Here is a 15,252-nt window from a genome sequence, read left to right on the forward strand (position 1 = left end):
TTGTTAGTAGAACGTTGTTCCTGTATGTGCCTCTGGAGAATAAACATTTCAGAAATTGTTCACATCCAAGAACTAATAGACTATACAGCTAATAATATACAAAATCCACCCTAGATAGTAAAGGAAGTACATATTAATTCAGACATGTATTTCCTTTCCTGTGTGCCTCTTAATCTTATTGCTGCTGTCAGAGATACTGTAACTATTTGAATAGTAGCTGTGTGTTCAAACGGATTTACTCTGCAAGTGAGTCATTTAGTAAATATAGGCAATGACAGCACTGACTTTCATTTTGGGCTCAGCTGTTTAGCACCGTAGCTGGAACACACAAACGACTGAACACCATGACAAGAGCGCACAATTTTGAGAAACTGTTGCTGTTTCGGAGGTTCCCGGAAGACATCTGAATTCCGAGGTACACACAAAAAGAAGATGGAATTGCATCAAGCTAACATGGTGTGACACAAAACCACCGCTTGAAAATAGGTCATTTCACAGGTTGCATGGCGCCTGAACGGCCTCAAGTGTTATTGCATCGATGCATCAGTAGATGAGACCTGCATCTGCTTGACAGCTAGGGATGTTGTGCAGATTGTAAAGAGAAAAAAATTTGATTATGCCTAGACCAATCAAGAATCATGCTTTCCAGGAAGGCTGTTAGTACACACTATCTGTATGGGGGTCAATATGTCAGTTTCACAAAAAGATTTTTTTTTAGAAGAGAATAAAACATGCCCCCAATTCTCTTGACTGACATATGATGTTGGCATGACTTTTGAATAAATACTTTCTGAAATATTTGCCTGAAATGTTAGACCAAAACACAAGTTAAGTGACCTTCATGCTTTTACAAACACTTTTCAACAGTTTTCCAATTCCTTTCTGGAAAGCGGTTCTTTCATAGACCTCAACAAAAAGAACTCAAAAGAAGTTTTTAGATGTGCTTTGGAGGTATCACATAAAGAAAAATGGAAGAGGATGGGATTTTATTTCAAATGCAAAGACAGTAAATCAGAATATAAAAAGAAAGCTATCAAGCTGCAGCACAGGACTTAGGCACGACTCTACTGACTAAAAAAACCCAAAATTGGAACAAGTGAGAGCACTCCAGACCTGACAATTTGATTGTTATCAGCCAATGAAATAATTATGCTATGATTACAAAGATTATCTTAAATACAAAGGAAGGAAAACAAAAATTCACTGGCAGTACAGGTATCATGGGTATCAAAACTAATCACAGAAGAACAGTGGCCCTGAAGTCCAAATCACATCAACAAATGACTTGATGTAAAACCATTCAAAGAATTATGACAATTAAAAAATGAAAAAAAATATTAAAAAACAGCATTACATTTAAAAAAAACCAAAAGATTCTAGAAACTGAAACGAAAAAAACTAAAACTAAAATACTGGAAAACAAAAATAATTTGCGGGAGACAAAATGAAATGAGAAACTAGAAATGGATATGGCTGATTGGATAAAGATATCCAGTATCACTTCATGTCAAATAACCTTTGGTGAAATGATGGACAAGCGTCATCATGCAATCATTGATGTCCCATAGAACCTATGCTTTTCTTTTTTTTCGATAAAGCAAGAATGTTTAAAGCCAAAATGAAGTTTAAACACATTTTATATGATTATTATTATATTTTTTTACAAAAGAATCTGTGCTCTAACCACCTATACCTGAGCATCCTGGCATGTGCACAATCTTGTGAACAATTAAGTTAAGGGTGCTAATTTTGTTCAGGTTAAGGGAAAAGTGCAAATGGGGGCATTGGTCACACCAATACACCCAACCCTTCTTGACATCTGTGAGTCAATTAGTTGACTGAAGAGAAAACATCCCTGCCCCCTCTCTCCCCGCCTCGCCTTCTTCCAACAACACATCCTCAACCAACCAGGGAGCCAGCCAGTTAGGTAACATAGCAGCTCCTCTCGGCTCTGAGTGGTGAGAAGTGCTGGGGGGAGGGGTGCTAGTCAGGGTAGGGGGTGGGTGGGGAGTGGGGTTGATGAGGTTGGATGTCAAGAATGTGGCTCATGGTCTGCTCTTTTGTGTGCTTTGTGGAAGATGAATAGGTCCATAGCAGGTTGGGTGCAAGCTGGATACATATCTCCATTGACTTGTATGTTGGAAAAGACTGAAGGCCTTGGCCTAGTCTGCTCAAATAAGACATTCAAATAATAAAGACTGCTGGGTGAGCAACTCTAACAATTGTTGTGCAAAGGTAGAACTACTTTGGGCTTATTCTTGTCTGGGCATTGCTTACAGTTTCATACTGTGCTTTTTCCTGTCTGTGTTTATGCCTCAAAGAGCTCCCTATCTGGGTAGTTATTGTTTGCTAAGCTGGAATGGGGGCCACTCTTTTTTTGTCTGGTGGATCCCTTATTCCCCCTTGCCACTCATCCCCAATGCCCTCAATTTTCTCAGGCTATGTCAATGGAAATATGCTATAGCCAAACTTCTAATTATTTAAGAGTCATCACCTCATTAACAGTGAAGAGAGATAATGAAAGATTAATGGGTCACTCTTCACTTTATCAGTGTTCTCCCATTCCTTCTTCACAAGAGGGATCTATTTGACAGGTGGTGACGGTTATTGGTGTCCATTATGTTTATGCATCCCCTCACAGTACTTCTTCAATGTATAAGTACGTCCAGCAGTAACTCCAGTGTAGCAGAAAATGCAGTGAGTGGTTTGAAACAGCAGAGATCTCTCAGGCAACTGAATGCGTCAAACTGGTGTTGCCTGGAAATTTCAAGCACTGGGTATGTGGTGTTGACTGTAAATGACAGACTTATCTTGGTCTCGAGCCAAGACTCAAAACTTTAAATGGGAAGGAACTTCTGTAGTACGTATTTTGCTAGTGTTGAAGGATTCTTGGACCGGTAGGACTGATTTCCACTGGTTCGTTTGCGGTGAGTCTCCGTTGTGTTGACACAAAAAAAAAATAGAACTTTCACTAATCAGTCAGAATGTTTACATCGCTTGTGTCATGTCTCCGTTTCATGTCTGTGTTTTATTCACAATCTGTTGATATGTCAATTTTGAGACGTAGTGGTGAACTCTTATCAAAAGTTTTAATTGCTTAAACATGCAACATTTGTTGTGTTATCTGACAGAAAAAGGGTCAAACTATATTTGTCAAAACATTGTGAAGAGAATGAGTGAAGAGATCTTTAGTCACATGGTTTTGTTTAAAAGCTTTAGTCTGGAACAGGAAAGTCCCCTTGACGGCAGTCTGAATACAGACCTAACGCAAGGTTCAGGACTTGAATCGGACCAAATTAGAGGTTTGGTTCTTGACGAAACGGTTTTCCAATTTAAATACACCCTAAAAAATATTTTCATGTGGGCGATCATAGTGCAGATAGACAGCAGCGACCCTCTGAATGGAGGATTGCAGATTCTTCTTTTGCCCTGCCTGGCGATGTGTTGAAGTGTCCTTGAACAAGACACTGAACCCCACATTGCTCCTGGTGGTTACAGGCTGTTGCCAGTGTAACCCTGGGCTCACATTGCATCTGATCCTGCTGCGATGCAGCCGCCGGAGTCTTCACGTAACTTGAAAAGTGCAAGAATCACCTACACGGTCTCCAGTCCGGCACGGCCTCTTCAGATCCGTTTTGTAGGCTTCAAGCTTTGGCCTGACGCCGGAGAGAGCCGGAGCATTTTACTGTAAAATTGTGGAGAATTAACGACATAAACCGAAAATCCTGCAAGCGAGTATAAAGTGCATTTGGTGCATTGTTCAACTCGCCATGTTTTCACCCTGGTGTAAACAGTCCATCATTTCTGTTGACACAGGGTCACAAAGTATGTGGTAGTGCTTCATTTCAGTCATTTCACACCATGGATGACGGGAGGCTGATCACAGAGGTCCAAAACCACCCCATCCTTTATGATACTTACTGCATATGCTTTTTAAAAGGATTACAACAAGAAGGACTGAGACATCCGTAGCCAAGGTGAGTGATCTGCCGTAGCTAGACTGCTCCGATGCCTTCACCGGAGCTGGACTGGATGCAGTGTGAGCCCAGGGTAAGCCAGCAGAACCGCCATCAGAGTGTGAATATGTGTGTGTGCATGAGGGAATGGGTCTGTGACTGTAAAGCACTTTGGGCTTTCAAGGAAGGTAAAACACTATATTAGTATACACTATTTATGATTTATTATGTAGCATAAAAAACATTTTTCTTTTATTTTTGTAAACATTATATATTACTCTGATTTTATAGAATAAACTAACAAAGATTACCAAAAATAGCAGCTCTGTTTTCAACCTTTAAAAAGTCTAAAAATTCAATTATTTTGCCACTTCCAAGGCACATAAAAACAATTGCTCCTGCTGTCTTGGCTAACTGCACTGTGTGACCCTGACCTGGTTTGTTTTGTTCCTCATTTTTAAGTCAACTTGAATAAAAGTGTCTGCTCAATAACTAAATATTAATCAAGCACAAATAGATGACTGGTGTGCCCCTTTCTAAGGAAGAGAAAATTTTATTAAAAAAAGACCCAGTTTCCTATGAAGCTTAACATTTTTCTTAACTCACATCTTTGCAAAACATACTGTAAAGATTTTTAAAGGGTCAGATTCTAAACATCCCTCCTCCCAGCAAACTGCAACTTTCACTCAAGTATCATCCCCCGCTCATGTCCTCTTGGTCAGTGATCGGCAGTTTCCAACTTTTTTTCCCCTCCTCCCATCTTTTTCCAAAGTCCCTCACCCACTCGTCACTCCATTCGGTCAAGTGCTCCCCCATTCCTACCCCTTCGCCTTGACTCAGGCGCTTGCCCTCTCACTGCTAAGCTAAACCGTGATAGTAGATTGGTGGTTGAGATTGACAGGAAAGCCTTGGTAATATTTATAGACTCTCTCATTTACCAGAAGAATAACTTCCCTCCCCCACACCAAGGAATAGAAAAAAAAGACTTTTGTGCTTACAGCTTAAAGGAAACAAAAGTTAGTACGCACTTTCTGTGGTTGAGTGAGTTACACTATGTAAAAAGAAGTAACTGAGTTTTTTTCCAACTGATAAATATTGGTTTTAAGGCATCCCTTTCTATTCTCAGTTTTTCCTTTTTTTAAATTGTACTTTCCATTCTAAGCATTGAGCTTTACCACAGCAGTTAAGATGAGTCAGCTGTGTGCCCCAACATTCAAAGTCAAATGGAACCACAATTGTGACAACAATAAAATGACTGTGTAAGCCTCTTGCTCAGTCATTTGTATGTCTCTTTTAATCACAAAAAGTCAGTACAAACCTCCCATAAAACTGATCAACAATCTGTACAGCATTCAGCAACATTTCTTAAGTAAAACCAGCGTTTCTCTAAAACAAGTGAAACAAATTTATATTAGGGATGTGGCAGCATTTCCTAAGTACACAGTCAAACAGCCCCACTTCTCTAAAAGCATAGCTGTAAGACCCACCACAATATTTACAGAGCTAAGACTGTCATTCACCACTAACCGAAGCACCTCAGAGAGAATTATTCAGGCAGGTAGGATTAAGTCCTGTGTTCTTAGATCAGAAGCTATTAACTGCTGGTGACAGAGATCATTGAAGTAGTCGTTGTTGTGTTCATTGTTAGGTCCCTGCTGTGGCAGAAAAGTTTTCATTGGAATCTTCTTGTCCTGTAAATGCAATTAGGTAATAACTTGCAATTTAACGTAAACATTTAGAAGACGAAACTCTATTCGAATAAAATGAGTCACGAACATTTGCAGCAATGATTGCAGTAAGATGACCAAGCGTTATGCTCTTTCAGATTTGAATGGTTGGGAAACTCTTTTGATCCCTTTAAATATGGATTTCAAAAGTTGGAAGGCATCATGGAGTTTGGCCACAAATGTCATCTGGAAGTCATTTCAAGTATGTCGCGTTTTCCCTTCAAATAGTTGTTGTGACGATGAAGATTCCTTAAGCCTACCATCAGCCAAAATTGAGATAATTCCTTGAACAACTTAAGAAATGTTTAGGTGCTTCTAACTGTTGTATGATATCTCCAATTTGTTAAAGTTTTAGAAATGCAACTAAAGTATTAAATTGTCTTTTTTGTACAAAAACAACAAATCAAAAGGAATAAACTTCTTTTTGTAGCAGTAACATCAGTTTAAAGATTTAAATACCTCAGTACCAGACTCTAAAGCAAAGCTATTACGCCCAAATAAGCACACACATCCAGAACGATCATTTATACCTTTCTTTGAGACAGTTAGTGGCTCACTCTGTGCTATGAAGGCTTACCTCTGCAGTCCATTAAAATATATCAAAGTATCCTAATTATCCCAGAAGGTCATGGCTATCAGAACTGTGGTCTAAAATGCAGCCTGCAGGACATAGTTAGGTTGAGAAAAAATTATAATGCAAATGATTAAAAGAGCACTTATTTTCAGACTATGTGGCCTATATTGAGGACTTAACAGGCTGCCAAAGTAACATCTTGTTCCATCATTTTGTTGTTTTGCTTTTGCAATTTCCTTTTTTTCAACAAGCAGGGAACCGGGGAAATTAGTAGTCACTGCATCATTTAGCAGGCAATTCCCCCTGTGCAGCTTTCACTTTAATACATTTCAGTGCTGCCTTTGCTTTAAAGGGATTTGGAGCAAAGGCTCCCATGAAAGTTAAAGAGAAGTGAACACTGGCCTCTGAAGTCCGGCTGTAGATTTCCTTGACATCTGACAAAGGGGTAATGGAAGTTGGAGCTGGTTTTCTCCAATCCTATTGGATGACTCTATAAAAGGAAAAAAGAGTTGCTAATACTGGTGGAGATGTCTTAAAACGCAGACATATCTAATGTGTGAAGGCCTAGGTAAGCAGCCAATTTGCTCCCCTTAATCCCCTTACCACTCTGGTAGAGTTGGCTGAGAATAGGTGAGTGGTTGGAGGAGTCCTCCACCTGACCGTATCACTGCCTCATGGGAGGTTGACTAATATAAACTAAGATTACAATTACAGACTGATTTGTGAAAATGGTTTTAACAAAAGTGTAATACACCTGCCAAAAAGTAAAAACAAAAAACAAGCAACTAACTAAAACATTGATAAAAAAATTCAACCAGATCTTTACTGTCTTGATGAGTTTGTTAAAGTATTTTTGAAGACTTGGAGAAGTCCTGTGTCCAATGGGATATTCATCACATGGTGTTGGTACCTCTATAAGGGTCTTTGCAACCAGATCAGAAATTTAGCTCACATTATCAGAAGTAAAACAGAAACATCTGGAGCCAGGACTCAGTTGAGGGCTGCACTTAATCAATGACCAAAATACCATGGTCCGGGTAAATACTCCATTATGATTAGCAGCTGGATGTGGATTAAAATAAGTTATACCACACCTAAAAAAGAAGTTTCGGACACATAACCCAAATGTTCTATATCTGTGTGCTAGCCTAAACGCAAGTTTGTGTTATTAACATTTTCTTCACAAATAATAAAAATAAAAAACATAGGTTGCCATACCTTATTCCACGGTTTATTACAACAGCAAGACGGTAGAAAAGACCAGTGATTTTATAGTTTACTTTTACCTATTTGGTTAATTTGGTCATTTTGAAGGAGAGGAGAAAGGGGGACAAGGATCTAAAAGGAGAAAATAAGACATAAAGAACAGCTGAACTGTTTAAACTTTAAAAAATTTTTCTTTGAAACAAACTTTTATATTCCAGACCCCAAATGGGTGATTTCTCTTCAAAATTTCGATTTGTTTTTGGCACACAAAAAAGAAGTGGTAAGAGGTGAACTTTATCTCTGACAAAGTGCTGTCCAACATATCAAGTAGCATGCTTTGTGTAGAAAAAAAAGAACCAAAAATAAACAGAGAAATTTAATAAAAGATGATTGAATACATATTTCTTTCTGGAGTGTTCGACAATAAGAAGGGGATGGTGTTGGCTTCTGCATTCTCCGCTAATAACTGATAATACACAATTCATCGGACATTGTCCATTAATAGTTCTAAGCATTTTTATGGATAGAAAAGGGAATGAGGTGGGGGTAAGAAATGTTTTTTACGGTACATCAGCACAAAATTCCGTCTCTCCGTTAATGGTCCCTTCGTCGAGTGAAAATTTCCAGAAGGCACCTTGGATGTTTGCTACAAGTTTGAACCAGTTGGAATGAGAATTGGCTCCTTCAAGTCTGAGGTCATACTATTCAGTCAAAAATGGTGGACTTTCTTCTTCGTTTAGGGAATCAGGTGCTGTGTTATCTGGAGGAAATTTAACATCTATGAGGCTTGTTCACAAGTCATGGTAGATTGACATGCAAATTGGGACATCTACAGGAAATGTAATCATAACTGATGTTTTACACATCAAACCACATTTCAACTCAATCTGAGTCTGCATTCCTCTGGTCAGATTTGACCTCCATATATGTGTGAAAAAATGGATAAATGCACATATCATTAGCTGTCAGAGCTACTCTTTAGAAATTCAATTGAGTGCAATAATATTCTTACATCTTTCTCAATCTGGATTACAAAAACCACAACAAAAACTCCTGACAGGACTAAAGTCACTCTTTTATTTAATAGTTTGAAAGTGTAATTTACAAAAAACCAAACATTAAGATTATTTATAAAGTTGCAAGCATTTTGCTGACGATGGAGGACATAAAATAATTAAGCCTAAAATTGCTTATCTTAGTATTTCTTTATTCAAACTATTGTAAAACAGGAGCAGACAAAAAATACAGTATGATAATACACTGGGCAGGCCACAAGCCCCCTGCTCCGCTCCATTCTGATAAATCCCCTGGCAGACAAATCAATCCACGTACGTCTTTGTTTTCCTCGTCTTAGTTGGCATCTGGCTCAAAACCGTACAGACGGATAGACGGATGATCAGAGAGGGACTTTAGGAAGAAAAAACAAAAATTAATTTAAAAAAAAGGTGGCTCCAAAGTTACATGTGCACTTTTACGTTAAATTACCTAATCGCCTTACCTAAGAAGAAATAAAAAAGACGTTTAATAATGTGGAATTTTGTTAACTTTTTGCACCATTGAAGTTTGTTCTAAAAAAAAGTGCTTTCAAAAAAACAAACATAAACTTCTCGACTTGGACTCCATGGTTATAGAGTTTTAGGGATGACGGTAGAAAAGAACTCCTCTTTCCCAATTATTTACTAATATTTATTTTATGCTAAAAAGGAAATCCAGCATTGCTAGCCAAACAATCAGTTTCTCGACTGCCTAAACTGACAACTACATTCTGCATATTTCCTTGCTTTGTTTTGTCTGGGTGAGTTAATATCTTACAGGTCTGAAGTCTTTTGCTCCTGCAAACCCAGAAGAGCATAATGCATGCTTTACAGTGTGGTGCAGATTAGCTTTAAATACTTAAAGCCTATTGCACCTACACACACAGTCACATGAACTCTTGTGTGTTCTTTCTTGCTGACATGCAGCCCCACATGCACACACTAAAGTAAGGATGAAAATCAATAAAAGCCTAAAGAAGGTTTGCGACGACTTTCCCCTATAGCAGTGAGCACAGCCAGACATGAGAATAAATCTAAAAAAGAAAGAGTTTTAAAAGGACAGACTAACAGACATTTTACCTAATAAAAAAAAAACACAAGCTGGAATGGAAGCATAATTATATTCTATATTTTCAGCCATAATCATGGCTGATTGGGGTTTTATGCAAATATCTCTGTATTTTAAGCAGATGCTGGGATTTGATTGGTGAGCTCCAGATGCAAGGCACGCCATTAGGAAGATTGGCCCTGGGATGAAAATAAAGGCTGTTTTAATGCATTCTAAAGTGCTTCACTGTTATATTACCTCGAGCTTGTGCAGTCGTGCACTCTCTTGGTTCTACAAAAAGATTGCTGATCCCAGCACAAACTTCTGTTGATTCTGGGTTTTGTTTGCGCTGACTGACTAGCTCAGTTTTTTTTTTCTTTTTTCAAAAGTTTTCTCAACAGGGAGTGACTTTTAAACATTTGCTTTTGGACAATGTCTCACAATCACAACTGCCTGGTACTCTGACAATAGATCAGCTTGCTCCCCCAAAGTGGATGCATTCATTAATGGGTAAGAAGTCATTGTCCTGAAGTGGCCAATCTAGACAAGAGTGAACAGTGGGTGCACACAGATGTACACACACACACACACACACACACGCATGGAGATACATGCACGGTTCCACAAGTAAATAAGGTGAATAAGCACACATGCACAGCAGGAGCTGCACTTGCAGCTGGAGAGGCCACATTCCACTGCGTTGCTTACAAGGAATCACAGAGGACTGCAGACTGGTGGGCTGCATTTGCAGACAGGTATCACAGCGACTTTGCAAGTGCAAATTCCAAGGTAATAACCTTGTAATGCATGTGCAATGAGAACATGAGTGTATTCAGACAATCTGGCAAAATGTCTACTCCATGAGAAAAAAATGTATTAGTCATGCTGACATATTTGGATACGTTTCAAATGTTCTATTTTGAAACAAGTAATTAAAATTAACTTTGCGCTCCAACCCTCCAACGGCCCCTTTTCCTTTACGCCCATGCACAATTGTATTAAGTAGGGCCAATAGGAACAAAGGAGAGGCAGGGCCGAAGCTCCACCCCTCCCTGACTGCCTTCCTCAGAGCTTTTTAGATGTACATAATCCCTGAGTTGACCCAGAAAATAGGCAGTCGTTTCAAGATCTGACGCGGCGGTCGTAGTGCGCACCGTCCCCGCCTGAGCATGAAGCAGACCCCCGTGGAATATAAACCCTAATTCAGAGGAGCTTCACCCCTCCGTGGAGGACGTTTGTGTGGAGAAAGCGCGAGGTGAAGCAAAGTCGCGTAACTTTGTAAAAACGACACGGGTGAGTGATTTTGGTTGCCTTTTTTTTTGGAGACGTATTGCTCCGCGGTGGTCTCAGGGGCTCCTGCTGCTGCTCCATTGTTTGCGGAACCTTGCTTTAAAAAAATCCCACTCATCGTCCTGCGGGGACACCACCGAATCCAAACGATCCCGTTTATTTAATAAGTAAAATCGGGAGTGTGGATTCAATTGTTGGAATTCAGCTGCGGGGTTGATGTTGCATGATGTCAGTGTTCTTTGTTGCAGCGGAAAATGTTGGATATTTCTGCCTCAGCTGTCAGGGAACCGCCGCGGGTACATTTCCAGGATGCTGGCGGATGTTTAATTTTTATTTATTTATTTGGGAGGGGAGAGGGGGTGGTTGGTCATTTCTCGCCGTGCGTAAATTTACGCGTCAAAATGTACACAAACAATGCATGCATGGAACCTGTAATCTCACGCTGGGCGTTCATGCTCTGGCACAATGAGGGGAGGGTTCAGGAAGACTCAACACACTGGCGAGGGTTTCTAGTGTTCGCCAGGAGGTATCACAACCCTGCAGATGTTTGGTTCCAAAGACGATTTCAGCAGCACGAAGAGAGAAAACAACGTTTCAAACTTTCTATATTTTATTTTATTGAAGTTTACTAAAGAAGACAGCTCACCCTGGTAAATATGTTTTTTCTGCAGAAGTTGGACATTGACCTAATTGTGTTTCTTCTGGACACACAGGAGGCATGGCAGATCATCTGATGATGCCCATGAATCACAGCTCAGCAGGCGCCAGTCTCCACGGTTATAGGATGGGCATGAATGGCAGCCTGCAGGCAGGTCACCAGCAGCACGCCAACCAGCAGGGCATGCGGGCGATGCCCAATGGGCAGATGATGCACTATGGAGGCGCTCAGGCCAACATGGAGAATGCCATGAGGCAGCGGCAAGGAATGGTGGGCGGGCCCATGAATGGACAGCTGAACGGAGCTCAGATGGGACACCATCAGATGACCTCCAACAACATGATGTACAACGGGCAGCCTCAGCAACAGCACCACCCTCAACAGCAGCAGCATCACATTCATCCACAGCAGCACCAGCAGCAAGCCCAGCACCCCCAGCAGCAACAGCAGCAGCAGCAGCAGTTCATGAATGGGGGGCTAACATCTCAGCAACTCATGGCTAGCATGCAGTTGCAGAAACTCAACACGCAGTATCATGGACATCCACTGGCTCCTATGAGCGTGAACCACATGGGACAAACAACCCAGTATCGCATGAGCCAGGCTCAGCTAGCCAGCATGCAGCACATGGCCGGTCCAGCTCTGGCCTTGAACGGCATGGATGCAGACATGATTGACGAAGATGTCCTGACGTCACTGGTCATGGAGCTGGGCTTGGACAGGGTCCAGGAGCTGCCAGAACTCTTCCTGGGCCAGAACGAGTTTGACTTTATCTCAGACTTTGTCAGCAAACAGCAACCCAGCACAGTCAGTTGCTAAAAGGACTTTTATTTTGTAAAATGGGGGGACAAACCAAGAAGAAGAGGGTCACAAATCCAGGATGGAGGAAGAGATGATCTCTTTTTGGCTTTTACGTCGAGAGCAGGGACCTGTACAACGGAGTGAAAGTTGGAGAGCAGAGTGCACAGAGAAGAACTCCGGATCTCCAGAGTGAACGCACAAAATGCTCGAGTCTCCTGCGTCTTTTTGTGGCCAAGTTCCTTTTCTCATAGTTCCTGGAAACGAATGTAATAAAGAAATGCTGAAACTGTTAAAAGCTACGCTGAATAATTCTATGACACTATGTAGCCTCTAAGTCTGGACAGTTTTACAGTCAAAAGGTGTATTTATTTATTCCTATCCAAGAAAACTGATATAAGGAAGAGCCACCTCATGTGTTTTGGGATCTAAGTGGTTTTGTTATCTTTTCTGAGAGTAGCTTTGGGGAGAAATCGTATATATACAAGTTCTCTGCTAACAAGCCCCCCCCCCCCCCCCCAATTCTGTTTGGGTTAGTATTGAAATGAGCTCAAATAACAGTCCTATCTGAACTAGCCTTGTTTTCTTTTAGTTTTTATTTTTTATCACAAAGTCATCCAAACAAAAATGGTTCACTTTTTCCTAAAGTGTTGCCTTTTTTAGATGTGTTTCTTCTCAAAAAAAAAAAAAAGATCTACTGCTTTACTGTATGAAGTTGTATAACTCGGACATTTCCGCACTGTTGTGTTCTAATGGAGATGTAGAACTGCCTTAATCATGCAGATTTTTTATTTATTGGTTGTTTATGTTGTGCCATTTGTTTGTGGTCAAGATTGGAGGGGAGGAAGGGGGTCATTGTGAAGGGGTGGGGGGGGAGGATTGAGGATCAATAAAAAAGAAGAGCTTGGATAGAAGTGTGACCTGCTTTTCCATTCATTGCATAGCTTTTCCCTCAGGCGGCGAAGAGCCGGCTTGTGCCTAATCTGCAGGTGAAAGGAAACTTCGGTTCTCTTTGTAAGCGTGGAGTGATGTTTAACCAGCTGCAATATTTATGATTTTTTTTTTTTACCCTTTTTGAGATCTCATTCAGTTCTGCTGGCAGTCAACCTTTCCACTCTGAAAGCTTTGTGCCTCTGCTGAGAGAGGGATTGACATAAAGGTGTTAATTACCGTTCTCTGCTGGTTTGCAGAAACGGTGCATTACTCGTCAGCTTATATCAGATCTGACGCGTCAGGATGTGATATGCAAATTAGATTTACAGTTTGTCAAATATTAGCTGAGCAAATGACATTCGTTTGACATGAAAGGAGATAAGAAGGACTAATGTAATCCAAATATTTACAGCTTAGGCTAGGAAAAAAAACAACATTTTACCAATATTCGCTTTTGCAGCACTGTAAATGGTCTACAAAGTGTTACTGACTCATAATATCTGATCTAAAATAGTTTTACCAACAGAAAAAGGACCTCTCTATTAGAACTGCTTTTGTTTATGAAACGAGGATGAAGAGTTCCTCAGCGGTGGCTGAGTTTGTTAAATTGTTTTGTGCCTCCAGGCTGTGAAAATGCTTGATTGAGGTCATGTGGGGAATGTCATCTCCATATTGTCAACACGGGCATCTTTAGCAGCATCATGTGTAAAAAAGGGTGGAGGCAATGAGCGCAGTGTGGTAAAAATAGTGTTAGCTGATTGCTCACTTTTTCAGCCAGCCTGCCTCTTAAAGCAGCTCCCTTGGCTCCGTTGTCCACTTGTGCTGATGGCTGATGCGCTGAAGTGCAGTCGCATGATCATTGATGATCCAAACTGAAACACATTTGCTCAAACGTTTCCTATCGCATACCAAGCGCTAGTTTAAGGGGATGTATTTGTGTGTTTGCTTTTCTTGGCTTGACGCTGACAAGAGAATGGCTCATAAGTAGGCCAACGGCCTTGGCACCGTGCCTTGTGACGGTTGCAGGTCCTTTGCTCTGTGCCAATCTGGTGAGATGATCTTCTGGTGTGTGGCACGTTCAGCATTCTGGCGCACAATCAACTCTGTCTCCTCGTATATCTTGTAATTGTACGCTGCTCTGTGAGCTCCTTGTTTTACCCCAATTAAATGTCGAGGTTTTGCTTTGAGACTGTTACTCCATACACTAATGGTTAACTACGCCAAACAGCCTTGTTTGCTCTCCCAATCCCCTGTTATGACTGTACGAGTCCAGTCTAGACACACGCTAAGCAGGGTGGGACACTCAAGAGATGTTTACAGTTACTTGGTTTTTTTTTTCTTGCTTTCTCATTTTTTTTTGCCCACCCAAAGCAACCGCTCAGCACAACGCTTCCTGTGCCGGTTTCTCCGCACATGTCAGACACCAAAAGCCACATTCTCACAGAGGAAGCAAAGGAGAGTCAGTCGTAGAAAAACAATATGGATTTCTCAAGTCCGTTCTGAGAAATTCACTTGAGGGATTTTTTTTTTTCATTTACATCTTGGGGGTTTCTACACGGGCTTTCCCACAGCACTCATAGGATTCTGTTGAAGCTTTAAAAAACAAGACAAGTAGGGTGTACGAAGCAATCCACCATGCAGTCCTAGATCAACCGCTTTTTATTTTTATTTTTTTTTGCCTCAAGTACTATCTACTTTTCTCCTTCCAGGCTCTTGTCCAGCTGGTGCCAAGCCTGAGCTCGTGCTAATCTCTGGCCCAGGCTCTTTTGACGGATTGGTGGTCATTTGCTGTTGTCACGCATGAGCAGGCCTTCACATTCACATACACAGAGTTTGCTCACAGCACCATCAAAAGGGCTTGTAGGGGATGTCTCGATATCAGCGTAGAGAGGTTTATACTGTTTCAACTTTTTTGTTTCAGGTTTCTGTAGATGCATTAGAATCGTAAATGAGCAGCGAAAGGAAAGTCAAGAGTAGAGAGGCCGTAAAATCATTTCAAAACGGCATGACTAAACTAAGTAACTGTCA

At 40.8% G+C, this 15,252-nt stretch overlaps 1 protein-coding gene across 1 annotated transcript; it reads left to right on the forward strand.

The window, feature by feature from the left end:
* The first annotated feature begins 10,570 nt into the window (after positions 1 to 10,570).
* cited4b (Cbp/p300-interacting transactivator, with Glu/Asp-rich carboxy-terminal domain, 4b) lies at positions 10,571 to 13,205 on the forward strand. Its single transcript, XM_023964246.2, has 2 exons — positions 10,571 to 10,838; positions 11,549 to 13,205. The coding sequence occupies exon 2, from the start codon at positions 11,554 to 11,556 to the stop codon at positions 12,310 to 12,312; it is 759 nt and encodes a 252-aa protein (XP_023820014.1). The 5' UTR covers positions 10,571 to 10,838; positions 11,549 to 11,553; the 3' UTR covers positions 12,313 to 13,205.
* Positions 13,206 to 15,252: the final 2,047 nt, after the last annotated feature.

This window comes from Oryzias latipes, chromosome 16 (genome assembly GCF_053564925.1).
Source record: "Oryzias latipes strain Hd-rR chromosome 16, Olatipes_Hd-rR_3.1".
NCBI lineage: Eukaryota > Metazoa > Chordata > Actinopteri > Beloniformes > Adrianichthyidae > Oryzias > Oryzias latipes.